The following is a 13,216-nucleotide window of genomic DNA, read 5'->3' as shown; positions in this document are numbered from 1 at the left end:
CAAATTAACAAGTCTTCTTACCTGCTATCCGTAGTACTTAAAAGAAACCTATTGTTTGCGACGTGCGCGTGAAACTTCAAATTATGGTCCCCTTCAAATGAAATGCTGCCATCTGTCGGTCGTATCTGGAACTGAAAATTCACTCGTATGATACACTCGGAGTGGACTCGCTCTCTCTCTCTCTCGCTCTCTTTCTCTCTCTCGCTCTCTCTGTTCTCTCTCTTTCTCTCTCTCTCTCTTTCTTTCTCTCTCTCTCTCTCTCTCTCTTTCTCTCTCACTCTCCCTTTTTCGCTCTCTCGCAATCTCGCTCTCTTTCTTTCTCTCTCTTTCTCTCGCTCTGTCTTTCTTTCTCTCTCTCTCTTTTCTGTCACTCTTGTCTCTATCTCATTCTCTCTCGCTTTCGCTCTCACTCTCTTTCTTTCTCTCCCTCTCTATTTCGCTCTCTCTTTCTCTCTCTGTTTTTCTCTCTCACTCTTTCTCTCACTCTCACTATATATATATATATATATATATATTGACAACGCATTTTATTATTTCAGTCATTTGCAAACATTGATTAAATGCATGTACGCAATTGCATGCACGCGCGATGGCTCAACACTTAACAGCATCATATCAATTGGGAACAATTCAGCAATTATTAATTAATTAAATGCAAATTACTTTTGTTTTATCTAAAGTCCCATCGGGGTGTTTTTTAAAGCGAAATTTACCACCAAATTTACCATATATATATATATATATAAACACACACCCACACACATATAAGGAAATAATCTCAGGACTCCTCAGGAGTTCCATCCATCCATTTATAATTCCTAACAAGGGTCGCGGGGGGAGCCGGCGTCCATCTGAGCTGGCTCTGGGCAGTAGGCGGGGTACACCCTGGACTGGTTGCCAGCCAATCGCAGCTCCTCAGGAGTTTCTGAATAAATTTAGTTGTAGCCTATGAATAAAAATTTAACATTAAAAAATAACCCTAAGCGAAAAGAATGCTTGAAAATAGTTTCAAACAAAAATTAAATAAGTCTGGAATACAACCTAAAAACTAAAGGTCCTTTTTCTCTTGACAATGAGCAAATTGAATCTAAATAAAAAAAACGTTAAAATGAAATTGATTATTATTTATTTTTAATCATTGTTGTCTCTTGTAACTGGGGGAACATTTGTTTTAGTAAACATAATGTTTAAAATCGTGTACACTTATTTTAAGTCTCTTGAATTGATAAATGTCAATCAATAAATCAATAATTGCTATTCATGCAGAAATGTTAAAAAAACAACAACTCGTGGATATCAGTTTGGAATGTAATAATTATGTTGTATTTTTAATACCCCAGGTGTTGTATATTTTTTGTAAAAACGTGAACTGAATTGCTTGATCTTTGTGTCATATGGCAAGGCATATATATTTTTATTTTTTTATTTTTTTTATTGTCAGTTTGTGTCGCTGTTATGTAAATTGAGGTTTGAGGTAAACTGAATTAAAAATAAAGATTGTTAATAAATAAATTAAAAAAAAACATTCACAAAACAGTAAACAGTAGCGAGATTTTTATTTTTATTGTTTTTAACATTTAAACACATTAAACGTAACCATCGTCTTCGCCGCTACTTCCAGCCAATGAAAACAAGCGGTCAGCAGCACCCGGCGTCGAATTTCATTGGCTGGTCTCCCCCAGCCCAATGTCCCGCCTACACAAAGTCGACTTTGCCAAGGATTGGACAGCGTCAGTTATACGTCAACACGTCACCTACGCGTGCGAGTTTGAGGAAATTGGCGGGGCGAGGAAGAAGTCAAGTCGTGCTTCGAGACCAAGTCACGCTCGCTGCTTTCTTTCTTTTCTTCTTGAGCTTGATATCGCCAACAAAGTTGTTTTAAAGTTCCAGCCTGGTACAAGACGAAGCTTCCAGACATGAGCGGAAATCATCCCAAAGGCGACGTGGAGGAGCTTGGGGAAAAGCTGGACAAGTAAGTTAAGTTTCACTCTTCGGGTTAGCGTCAAACAACAGCAAAATGAGGCGGTTGGCTATCACGGCGTCGGCGCCAGATAGGAGGATCCCGAAGTTATGCTGCATTCGAGGATGGTCGGAAGTCGGAAATATCCGCGTTCAAACCGGGAAGTGCGTCTGGGAACGCCCCATTGAACTCGGAAATTCCACTCGCGAAGTCCTAAAAAACCAAGGACCCCGACTTCACCGGCGGACTACAATGTGACGTCATTCTGAATGGCAAAACAATTTACTCGCGTATACAGTGTTCCCTCGTTTTCCGCTGGGGTTAGGTTCCAAAAAATACCCGCAATAAATGAAATCCGCGAAGTAGTTAGCTTTATGTTTTACAATTCTTATAAATGTTTTAAGGCTCTAAAATCCCCGACCGCACAATTTCTACACTTTTCTCATTGAGGCATTTACATGTTCTCACATTTCTCTCTTGTTCAAACTTTGACAATGTTCAAACCTTCATAAATTTGATAAAATGGGTATATTACTGTAAAAAAATTATGCAAAATTGCACTTAAAAAAAATCTGCGAGACCGCAAAAAGTGAACCGCGTTATAGCGAGGGACGACTGTAAAACTAGATAGCTTTCTTCATTCATAAATATTCACCATAACTTAATGTAACGCAACGTACGTGACAGCATTACCGCTATATCCCTGCATGAAATTATACGGTAAAATACTTAACTGTATGGAATGTTTATGAAATAAGATTAAAAGAATAAATGAAGCAAAATTCCAAAAAGGTAAGTGTTCTGGAGGTCAAATGGGTATATGCCACGGAAGAGGCGGGACGTGACTTTGCACATCAGTTGCAACCCGGACCGGAAATAGATCCGGGTTGCGAACACGCAACCCAGGGGCACAAAGTCGGAAGCACAAGTATTTTTGCCGCAGCCCACACGTCGCAAACCGAACCGGAAACAAACTGTTGTGCAAAAAACAGTCCCGCCTCTTCCGTGCCATATACCCCATTGAGTTTTGAAGACCAAAATAAAAACCAATTTATCACTATCTGCCATTTTGGTTGTTTACTTTCACCTCGAACGCTTTGAGGTTGGAACTGGGAAGTTTCAACTCAGATATTTCCGACTTCTGACCATCCTCGAATGCAGCAGTAGACTTCGTTGTGGCGGCAAGTTAAATAAGACAAGCCCAAAAGGGAAAAAAAAGACGAGCAGGAAATAGAGGGATTTGCCCTTTTCTGCATATCCCACAATGCATTGCTGGCAGTCATTTTGGTAGGCTCCGTGTTAGCTCCGCGGTATAATCTCTCACTTGTTGACAATTCGAATGATAATGCCTACGACATGTGCTATAGACCCTTCCACTGTGACGTTATGTTAGTGCGCCCCTAGCGGTGTTGGTCAGCGCGTCAATGCGAGTGAATTAGAAAACAATCAGTGTGAGCTAGAAAATAGGTCAAAGAGTTGATAAATCAGCTACCAATGCTATGGTGAACTTGTGCGCGGCCGACGGATGCTCTAATAGCTCACACAGAGAGGAGATCATTCTTTCGGCTGCCGGCAGTGATGCTAAACCAGACGGAAGACGGTGAGGAGTAAAAGACTAGTACGGTGGCTAGCGTGAAACAGAGGGACATCCCTGCCACTATATGCCACAGGCATAAATTGAATAATAATTTAAATGATAATACAATAATAATAATAGTAGTAATAATAATAATAAATAAATAAATATATGCCATTGTCATAAATTGAATAATAATTTAAATGATAATGCAACAATAATAATAATAATGAATTAATTAATGAATTAATTAATTAATTAGCTGTGAATAATATACACTTTATTAACTCCATGACATATTTTTTTTTACCAGCAATATATTTATTGACATTTTTCAAAGAGAAAAAGAAACAACCTTCAACAACTTACAAAAAAAAAAAAAAAAAAAGATTATTCTCATGACATAGAAATTGTCCAGGCTAGCTCAGTGTATTGTCCAATATCAAGATTGCCCTTGATTATATCTTAGAAAACTAACATTACATACATAAAAAAGGGCACAACAAATGACAATATATATTAGGGGTGTGAATTGCCTAGTACCTGACAATTCGATCCGTATCACGATTCATAGGTCACGATTCGATTCGATACCAATTAATCCCGATATGAATTTACAAGTCGATTGTTATGATTTTTTTTACTCAATTTAGAAAATACCATTCAGTAAACTTGTACATGTACACTGTAAGATTTGTATGAAAATGTATTATTTATTAATCTCAAACTTCAGTGTTATAACTGTGAGCCACTGTTTTTAACATACAGGTTGTTAACCTTTTTCATGTTAGAACATATATGGCCACATGTATGGCCACGCTCATCAAGCTGGCGTCCAACAACTCGCCGTCGCCCGACACCTCCAAGAACGTCAAGGCGCTCATCCAGGATCTCCTCGACGCAAAGATCGAACCCGAGGAGTTCACCAGTCGTCTGCAGGCCGAGCTCAAGTCGTCACCGCAGCCCTACCTCATACCCTTCCCCATGATACATATATATATATATATATATATATATATATATATATATATATATATATATATATATATATATATATATATATATATATATATTAAGGGTGTCACGATTTCGATTTTTTATCGAAATCGATCGAAATTACGTCACGATTTCGAGCATCGAAATAGAAGAGAGGACACACGATTCGATGCCCCCCCCCCGCGCCCGCCGCCACCGCCACCTCCCAGGAAAGCAAATGAGACGCAGCCATTCAGCTACTAGCTAACGGCACTTGTTAGCTGACTTCTCCTGCAGTCATGATGGCAAGCGCGGACAGACACAGCAATGGTGCTTCAAGCCGCTCCCGCTTCTCTCGTCACCAGTTTGGAAACATTTTGCGTTCCCGGTGAGTTATGTCGACAACGTTCACGTTGTCGATAAAAAGACCACAGTTGCAAGATATGCTATGTGCGCGTACTGTACTCGGCCACGGTGTTACGCCCGGCTCGTCAAGGGGAAGGGAAGTAACACAATAACAGAAAATATAGAGTAGATAAACACGGGTCGACTTTAACATCTGAGTAGTTTTAATTGAAATTTCAGGCAGGGGTTTGACAAGGGAGTGAAAGTGGAAGGTGAACAAATAATAACCGCATTTGACAGAACTGACAGAACGGAGGAGAAACAACAATAACCAATAGGGGTATAATACACGGATACACAATAGCGTCGCGCTGGCACAGTCGTCCAATCGGAGTGTCGCGCTGGCACAGTCGTCCAATCGGAGTGTCGCACTGGCACAGTCGTCCAATCGGAGTGTCGCGCTGGCACAGTCCTCCAATCAGAGTGTCGCGCTGGCGCATTCAAACTGAAGTACCATTATACGGGCACCAGCCGACACAAACACACACATACATACTAGGGGAGCGGAGCCGGCGGCGGGCCCGAGCCGCCAGCCGTAACAACGGGAAACACGACAAACATGACGGGACATTTACGCAGGCATCACAAAGATTTAGATTTATCAAATTCAACTAGAAGTGGGAAAACAACGGTCCAACCAACTATTTCATCCTCATTTACAGTGAAACTTCCACACACTTCAGCTCGCGCGAAACGCCAGATCCATAGGTCTATTTATAGCAGCAGACCTGCAGCCTTGGAAAACGCTGGATTCAAACATTTAATTAGTGTACTTGAACCACGCTACAGTATGCCCAGCAACTGTAAATGTTGGGATATAGTTTGTTCAGGCTGTATTTGTTCCATGACTTTGGATACAATATATTTTTTGTTGTTGTTGCACATTGCACATTATTTTAAGAGGAACGCACAGCACACTGTTGTAACCAAAAACAGTCAATAGATGGCAGGCACCCACTGTGACTTTTTGTTTTTGTTTTTTTATTTTTTATTTTACACTTCAGTAAGAACAAGACGGTTAACTTTATATTGTAAATAAATTCTTTGAATTTGATCATTCCTGCCTAATGTCAATTATCATATATTACATAAATTTACACAAAAATAATATGGAAATTGCATCACCTATATGTAGCCGATCTTTTGAAATAAGATTTACTGTACAATGAATAGAACCAATGATCATAGACTAGCCTTAGCCTACAGAAGCATATGCCTCTGTGTTATAAAGTGGGGGAGCGGAAAAAAAAAATAAAAAAAAAAATCGAAAAAAAAATCGAATCGTGACCCCAAAATCGAAATTTAAATCGAATCGTGGAGTTGGCGAATCGTGACACCCCTAATATATATATATATATATATATATATATATATATATATATATATATATATATATATGTATGTATATATATATGTATGTATATGTGTGTGTGTATATATATATGTGTATATATGTATATGTGTGTGTATATATATATGTGTATATATATATATGTGTATATATATATATATATATGTGTATATATGTATATGTGTGTGTATATATATATGTGTATATATGTATATGTGTGTGTATATATATATGTGTATATATATATATATATGTGTGTGTGTGTGTATATATATATATATATATATATATATATATATATGTATATATATATATGTGTATATATATATATATATATATATTTATGCAGTGCATGTGCACTGTGCAGTATGTTGAAATGTAAAAAAAATATATGAAGACAAAATTGTTTAAAACACTAATTATGCAAGTTCCTTTTGGATGAAGCAAAATTTATTAGCTATTTTAATTTTTTTTTTTAAAAAGGTGCCAATCAATACATTTTAAAAAACTTACAAATTAGTACTAATAATCTTTTTTAACGATGATGCTGATTTTGTAATTGTGGAATGTAATAATTTAACCTGTAATTGAATGCCGATTAATTGCACAGCCCTACCACTGGTATAGGACAAGCACGGTCTAATACGCAATAAAAGCATAGCGGCTGTCTTTAGTTGAATGTGTGACTTTGTTGGTGTCCTCTCAGGTTTTTGTCCATTGATGAAGATGAGGAGGAGGAAGAGGACAGCATGAAAGTCTACCACAGGTAATGAAGCACCATTTTTGTGAGAATGCTGAAGCATTGCCACGTTATTGTGATTTTTATTCTACACACTCTTATGCCATGTAACAACTTCCACATTGTACTTCAGATTTACACTGTTCAAATTTCAACTTGCTTAAAAAAAAAAAACGCCTCCTGGGGTATTTATTTATCATCTGATTCCACATTACTTACAGTATTCGCGCAATTTCACCTTACATATCAACTTTTCCCCATTCATTTTCAATGGGATAGACATTGAACTATTTCCAATTTACTTCAGAAGCATTCACGTTAGCATTCAGCTATTATCATTCAGCTTTCAGCATTCCCATGCAATTTCTCCAGAAATTGCACTTAGTCTAGTATTTAAAGCAGTAGTGCATTGATTCACGCATGCGTCAACTTGGACAATTCTGAAGTTGTGAGCCGTCGCTGAATTTATTTTATTTTTCTGCCCCGTATTGTGAGCCAAAATTTGAGTTTACATTCAACACACCAATACTAGAGCCGTGGTTCTCAACTGTTGTCTTGGCACCCTGTGTGTGACGCGAGCCACACTTATGTAAGTCAAGAACAATAAAATAAAATGTAAAATTGCCTTTGAAAATATATACAGCGGTTTTTAAACGTACACACTAACAGTAGTATTGTCACAATTACTTTATTCTACTTAATGGAATGACTACGGTAATTGGATTATTAATTTCCTACTCCTACTCCAGCAGGATTGGCAACAGGAAGATGCCTCCCTTAATGAAATTCCGCTGAGATTTGCCCCGTGATGTGTGATCAGGGGCCTTTTTCATTCCATTTGGTCATTTGGTTTCATTCTAAATGGAATACGATGCTCCACATGAATCTGACGAGTTGCGGGAATGCTGAAAGCATTCCCACGCAATTTATGCAGAAATTGCACTTCGTCTAGTAATTATCTGTATGTTGAATCAGTGCAGGACATTTGCAAACAGCTGCTTTGACTTGGGGCAAATAAGGATCCACATTTTCCCCCACCCCCCTCCCCACATTTTCTGATATGTTACAGACTTAAATAGTAACTGAATAATAATTTGTTTCTACATTTTCTGCACTGTCAATTTGAAGCAATTTTGTGTTTTTGAATAATGAAGGGATAGAAATTCAACAATTTTTAAAAATCAGAATATATTTTTTTTTGAATCTTCAAATTAATCGATTGTTGAAGAAAAATCTGGAGTTGTAGCTCTAAAATTGGAAATTTTACACCAAATCCAATGGGATCTTGTCGGCCGATCATCCTCATTGATGATTGTCATCCGTGTTGACAACTTGATACCCTTAACCTACTGTACACTAGGGCTGCACGATTAATCTAAATCTCACCGACATCGAGGTTTGACCAAGTGCAATAACCTAACCGCAAAACAGTGCGGTTTTAGATAGTCCCCCCCGCGGTGTTTGAGTGATAGCTGTATTTGCCAACTACAATTGCGATGCGTGAGTCTTAATGGCGCTGGCCAATCAGAGTTGTTGGCTCATACAAGTTAGTTCGCGCTCCGGTGCCTTCATTCTGTACAACGCAGCCATAACGAGTGCACCTGGAGGCATGCTGTGACTGCTGTGCACCGAAGTGGATTTAATGGAAGAAGGGACTTCTGCCGCTACAAAGGAGGGGAGCAACTTGTGCCAAAGAAGGGCGGGACGTCTGTTATTTGGACGTATTTTGGATTCGTCAAAAATGACGTGGACCAAAAGAAAAGCACCAGATACAAAATTTGCTATCAGCTAGTAGCCAGCTTTAGACGCAACACGACCAACTTATATCAACACTTAAAAAAAAAAACATCGACTTTAGTATGAACTTACACAGGAACCGTCCTCTCAGCCCAACCGCTTGTGGTCGTGTTTCCACTGCAGAGTACGACCCAGTTTCGCGACGACACGAATTTCAAGCAACACGTAATCACTGTGCAACGGTTTCTCCCGTGACGTCACCCAAACACGGCGCAAAAATAACAACGAAAAGGAAAACCTGCGGCGGTTACTGTTTTTTTTTCTGCGTTTTATTTTTGTGTACATAGCGTGGATGGATGGTTTGAATGAAAGGAGATGGCGTCTTGATGAAGAATTTGAAAAGGCTAATATTGAGTATGAAAATAGGCAAAGGATTATTAGGAGAATTCTGTTGTTGGAAGAGTACTTATCCGAGAATTCTTTGTCGTCGCACCTGAAGGTAAGACATTTTTATAGTCAATATTTCTTCAACAATCAGCTCTGGAGCCCGACCGGGAGCTACCTACCGTCAAGTAGGACATCGGTTCGTTCTCGTGTCAGTCCGTATAATGGCCCGGTCGGGAAGGCTCCTGCAGCGGGGACACGCCCATTCGGGCTGGCCCCATTAAATTTACCCCAAAGTCCCTGCTTTGGAAACAGGCCTTATAATGTTAACACCTATTAACAGCTACAACACGTTAAAAGGTTGTTTAACGTCCCGGTATGTACCTGCTGCCCGTCCTGTTCCTCTCCACAAGAGGTCATTGTGCAAATGTAGCTATTATTATTATTATTATTATTATTATTATTATTATTATTATTATTATTAGTGACGCATGAGTCTTTATGACAACATCCATGGATGAAGGCCCTAATCCGTTGCGGCTGAGCGGAAGCTCTGGTGTGATTGCTCCTCTTGCTCTTTGTTTAATGATGTCACGTTAGTGATGTCACAAGTTAGCGATGTCACGTGCGGTTGAGTGCTTCAGAGTGGCTGTGCTGACTTTTCTTTGGCTTGCAGATGCATCCAAGACGGCAAAGACGCGGCCCGGCAAGGAGAGATGAGCAAAGCTCTGGAGCTCTTCAAGATGGCCCACAACATTCACCGCAGTGACAAGCTGCAGAAGCGAATCGGGAAAATCGAAGAGTTTTTGGCACAGAATTTAGAGGACGATGACGAGTACGTGGATGTCAACAGCAGCGGTCTGAAACTGTACAGGCAGCTCTACGACAAACTGTATGACTACCAGAAGGATGGCGTAGCCTTTTTGTACGGCCTCTACAGGGATGAGCGCAAAGGTGGGATTCTGGCGGACGACATGGGGCTGGGCAAAACCATCCAGGTCATTTCCTTCCTGTCAGCAATGTACGACAGCGAGATGATCAAGTACACCATGCTGGTCATGCCCACCTCACTGGTCACCAACTGGACCAAGGAGTTGAAGAAGTGGACGCCAGGCATGCGGGTCAAAGAATTTCACGGCGCCAGCAGGACCGAGCGGACCAAGAACCTGGAGAAGATCCAGAAAAGGAGCGGTGTGATCATCACCACTTACACCATGCTCATGAACAACTGGCAGGAGCTGTCGTCCTACCAGGGCCGAGAGTTCAAATGGGACTACATGATCCTGGACGAGGCGCACAAGATCAAGACCAGCACCACCAAGACGGCCAAGAGCGCCTCCGCCATACCGTCCAAAAACCGAGTGCTGCTCACGGGCACCCCCGTCCAGAACAATCTCCGAGAGATGTGGGCTCTCTTCAACTTCGCCTGTCAGGGAACTCTGCTGGGCACGGCCAAAACCTTCAAAATGCAGTACGAAAACCCGATCACTCGCGCCCGCGAGAAGGACGCCACTCCGGGAGAGAAGGCCCTGGGTTCCAGGATGTCGGAGAACCTCATGGCTATCATCCAACCGTACTTCCTGCGCAGGACAAAGGCCGAAGTGCAGGCGAATAAAGACGACACGCGAGATACCGCCCAGTCTGAGAGTGCAAAAAAGAAGAAGTCGAAGAGCTTTGGGGCCAGCATGCCCTCACTGACCAGGAAAAACGACCTGATTGTGTGGACGTTCCTTAGCAGCATCCAGGAGGACATCTACTGGAAGTTCATCTCCCTGGAGCACATCAAAGAGCTGCTCATGACGTCCAGGTCGCCTCTGGCCGAGCTGACCATTCTCAAGAAGCTGTGCGACCACCCGAGGCTTCTCTCCGCCCGAGCCACCTCCACCCTGGGTCTCAGGGAGGCTCGGCAGAGCCCCGACGACGACGACATGGGCAGCCAGAGCATCGCTAACGTTCCGGATGAAACTTTGATCGCCGAATCCGGTAAACTGGCTTTCTTGGTCACGTTACTCAAGCGTCTCCGAGATGAAGGCCACCGCACGCTGGTCTTTGCCCACTACAGGATGGTGCTGGACATCCTGCAGCGCATCCTGAAGAACCAGGGATTCAAAGTCTTGCGTCTGGATGGCACTATCACGCAGGTGTCGGAGCGGGAGCGACTCATCACCCTCTTTCAGAAGGACAGCAGCTATTCGGTCTTCCTTCTCACCACCCAGGTGGGCGGCGTCGGCATCACCCTGACGGCGGCTGACCGGGTGGTCATCTACGATCCCAGCTGGAACCCAGCGACTGATGCCCAGGCAGTGGACAGGGCGTACCGCATCGGCCAGACCAAGAACGTGGTCATCTACCGACTGATCACATGCGGCACGGTAGAGGAGAAGATCTACAGACGGCAAATCTTCAAGGACTCGCTGATCCGGCAGACCACTGGAGACAAGAAGAACCCGTTCCGCTACTTCAGCAAGCAGGAGCTGCGGGAGCTCTTCAGCCTGGAGGACACCAAGGCTTCCTCCACGCAGATGCTGCTACAGTCTCTGCACGCCAAACACCGAAGCAGTGACCCCGACCTGGACATGCACCTCGCCCACCTCCACACCATGGGCATGTTCGGAATCTCCGATCACGACCTCATGTTTTCCCTCAACATGGACCTTGACGAAGATCTAGAGGACCAAGAGCAGCAACAGTACATCGAAGGGCGGGTCCAGCTGGCTCAGGAGCTGGTGAAGGCTGAGTCGGATATGCATATGCAGTTTGCGACCATCTTGGAATCCAACACCAAGCCGGCGAGGTGGAGGCAAAAGTCGGTAAGTGAGCGCGAAGAATCGTTGAAGGAGAAGAAAATTAGCAAGCCGAAATCCAGTACGACGGGTGCGGCACGCCACGGCAATGCATCAGCAGCCCGGGCGGACCTAGACCGATCCAGTGACAGCAAGGGTCAGAAGAGCCCAGACGATCTCACCGGGAAAGCATGCCTGTCCCTCGGAAAACAAGAAAGCCTCATCGTAGACGGTCAGGCTTCTGTGAAGCAAGAGGAGAGTCAGGAGTTCCAAGCAGGGGCAGGTCAGGAGAGTGTTCAAGAAGGAGGTGGCGCTGATGACGCAAAAATTCCTCTAGATCCTTCTACGCACCTCGGCGAAAAAGAAGATGCCTCAAACTTGGATGGGAACCTGTTGCGGTCGTTCGCGTCCTGCTTGGGAATGGAGTCTTGGTGCAGAGTCAGCGGCTCAGACCTTACGGACGGTAACTTCAACCTCCAGCTGGAGGAGAGCTATCTCTCCAACCATGAGGATGACGAGAAGAAGCTTCTGTCGCAACTCCAGCTGGGGGAGGAGAAAGATATCCTGTACCAGGATGACGACGGCAAGCTCCTGTCACCAGTCCATTTGGACGAGGAGAGCGAGATCATATACCAGGATGACGAGGGGGAGGAGAAGCTGCTGTCGCAGCTTCAGATATCAGGAACCTTCGACGTGGGCAAGTCCCTGACGGAGAGGCAGTTCGGACACAGCGCGGATGAGTCTATCATCGGTGCTACAAAGAAGAAGGCAAGGCCCATCCTTTATGACAGCGAAGAAGTAATAGAGGTGGAGGACGAGGAGGTCTTGCCACAGTCGTCGAAGGCCGCGTTCAATAACTTCCCGCCGCACGGGTCATCCACGCCGATGGCCTCACCGCACATTGGTTTGAGAAAGAGCATGCGGGGGAATGTCTCGGTGGCATCACGCCACTCCCTCATATTCTCTAAGACTTCCGTTCGCTCTTCGGACGAGGAAGACGGCGGGAGCGTTGAGGTGGAGGACACCACCGGACAGACTCTGAACTCGGATGATGAAGAAGTTGAAGAGGAAGAAGAAGTTGAAGAAGTTGAAGAAATAGAAGAAGAAGAGGAGGAGGAGGATCCCCGAAGCAGTAACCTGGATGAGTCGACCAGTGAGCCCGAGCTGGCGTCCTCTGAGAGGTTGGAGCAGTGCGCCGCCGAGGTGGCGGCCGAGTGTGTCGACGAGTATGAGTTGCTGGTGACGCGAGGACGCGAGTCGTTGAGGCGAGGCCAACTCAGCGAGGCTCTGGATTTGTTCCTCAAGG

The 13,216-nt window shown here is 43.3% G+C and overlaps 2 protein-coding genes and 1 long non-coding RNA gene across 4 annotated transcripts in view; 1 reads left to right on the top strand and 2 right to left on the bottom strand.

Annotated features, from left to right (window-relative positions):
• taok3a (TAO kinase 3a) overlaps nucleotides 1–71 on the bottom strand; it is a 68,025-nt gene extending 67,954 nt beyond the window's left edge. Inside the window, exon 1 of the mRNA XM_077520610.1 lies at nucleotides 22–71. The gene's annotated coding sequence lies outside the window, so the exon portion shown is untranslated. The remainder of the gene's footprint in view (nucleotides 1–21) is intronic.
• A 1,161-nt stretch (nucleotides 72–1,232) lies between these two features.
• ercc6l (excision repair cross-complementation group 6-like) overlaps nucleotides 1,233–13,216 on the top strand; it is a 12,248-nt gene continuing 264 nt past the window's right edge. Inside the window, exons 1-4 of one of the 2 annotated variants that reach the window (XM_077520605.1) lie at nucleotides 1,233–1,972; nucleotides 4,328–4,486; nucleotides 6,974–7,033; nucleotides 9,804–13,216. The exon at nucleotides 9,804–13,216 is cut by the window's right edge and continues 264 nt beyond it. In XM_077520605.1, the coding sequence (XP_077376731.1) occupies nucleotides 1,917–1,972; nucleotides 4,328–4,486; nucleotides 6,974–7,033; nucleotides 9,804–13,216 (3,688 nt within the window). In that variant the 5' untranslated portion in view covers nucleotides 1,233–1,916. The remainder of the gene's footprint in view (nucleotides 1,973–4,327; nucleotides 4,487–6,973; nucleotides 7,034–9,803) is intronic. The other variant, XM_077520606.1, reaches the window with a different exon arrangement.
• On the bottom strand, nucleotides 8,132–9,662 carry LOC144018459 (uncharacterized). The gene is made up of 3 exons (XR_013283439.1): nucleotides 9,512–9,662; nucleotides 9,310–9,430; nucleotides 8,132–9,236 (listed from the first exon to the last, which is right to left on the bottom strand). It is a non-coding gene; the product is annotated as an uncharacterized LOC144018459 (long non-coding RNA).

The sequence above is a fragment of the Festucalex cinctus genome, chromosome 5 (genome assembly GCF_051991245.1).
Source record: "Festucalex cinctus isolate MCC-2025b chromosome 5, RoL_Fcin_1.0, whole genome shotgun sequence".
Classification (NCBI taxonomy): domain Eukaryota; kingdom Metazoa; phylum Chordata; class Actinopteri; order Syngnathiformes; family Syngnathidae; genus Festucalex; species Festucalex cinctus.
The sequence above is the reverse complement of the archived record's forward strand: the minus strand, read 5'-3'. Positions and strand labels throughout refer to the sequence as shown.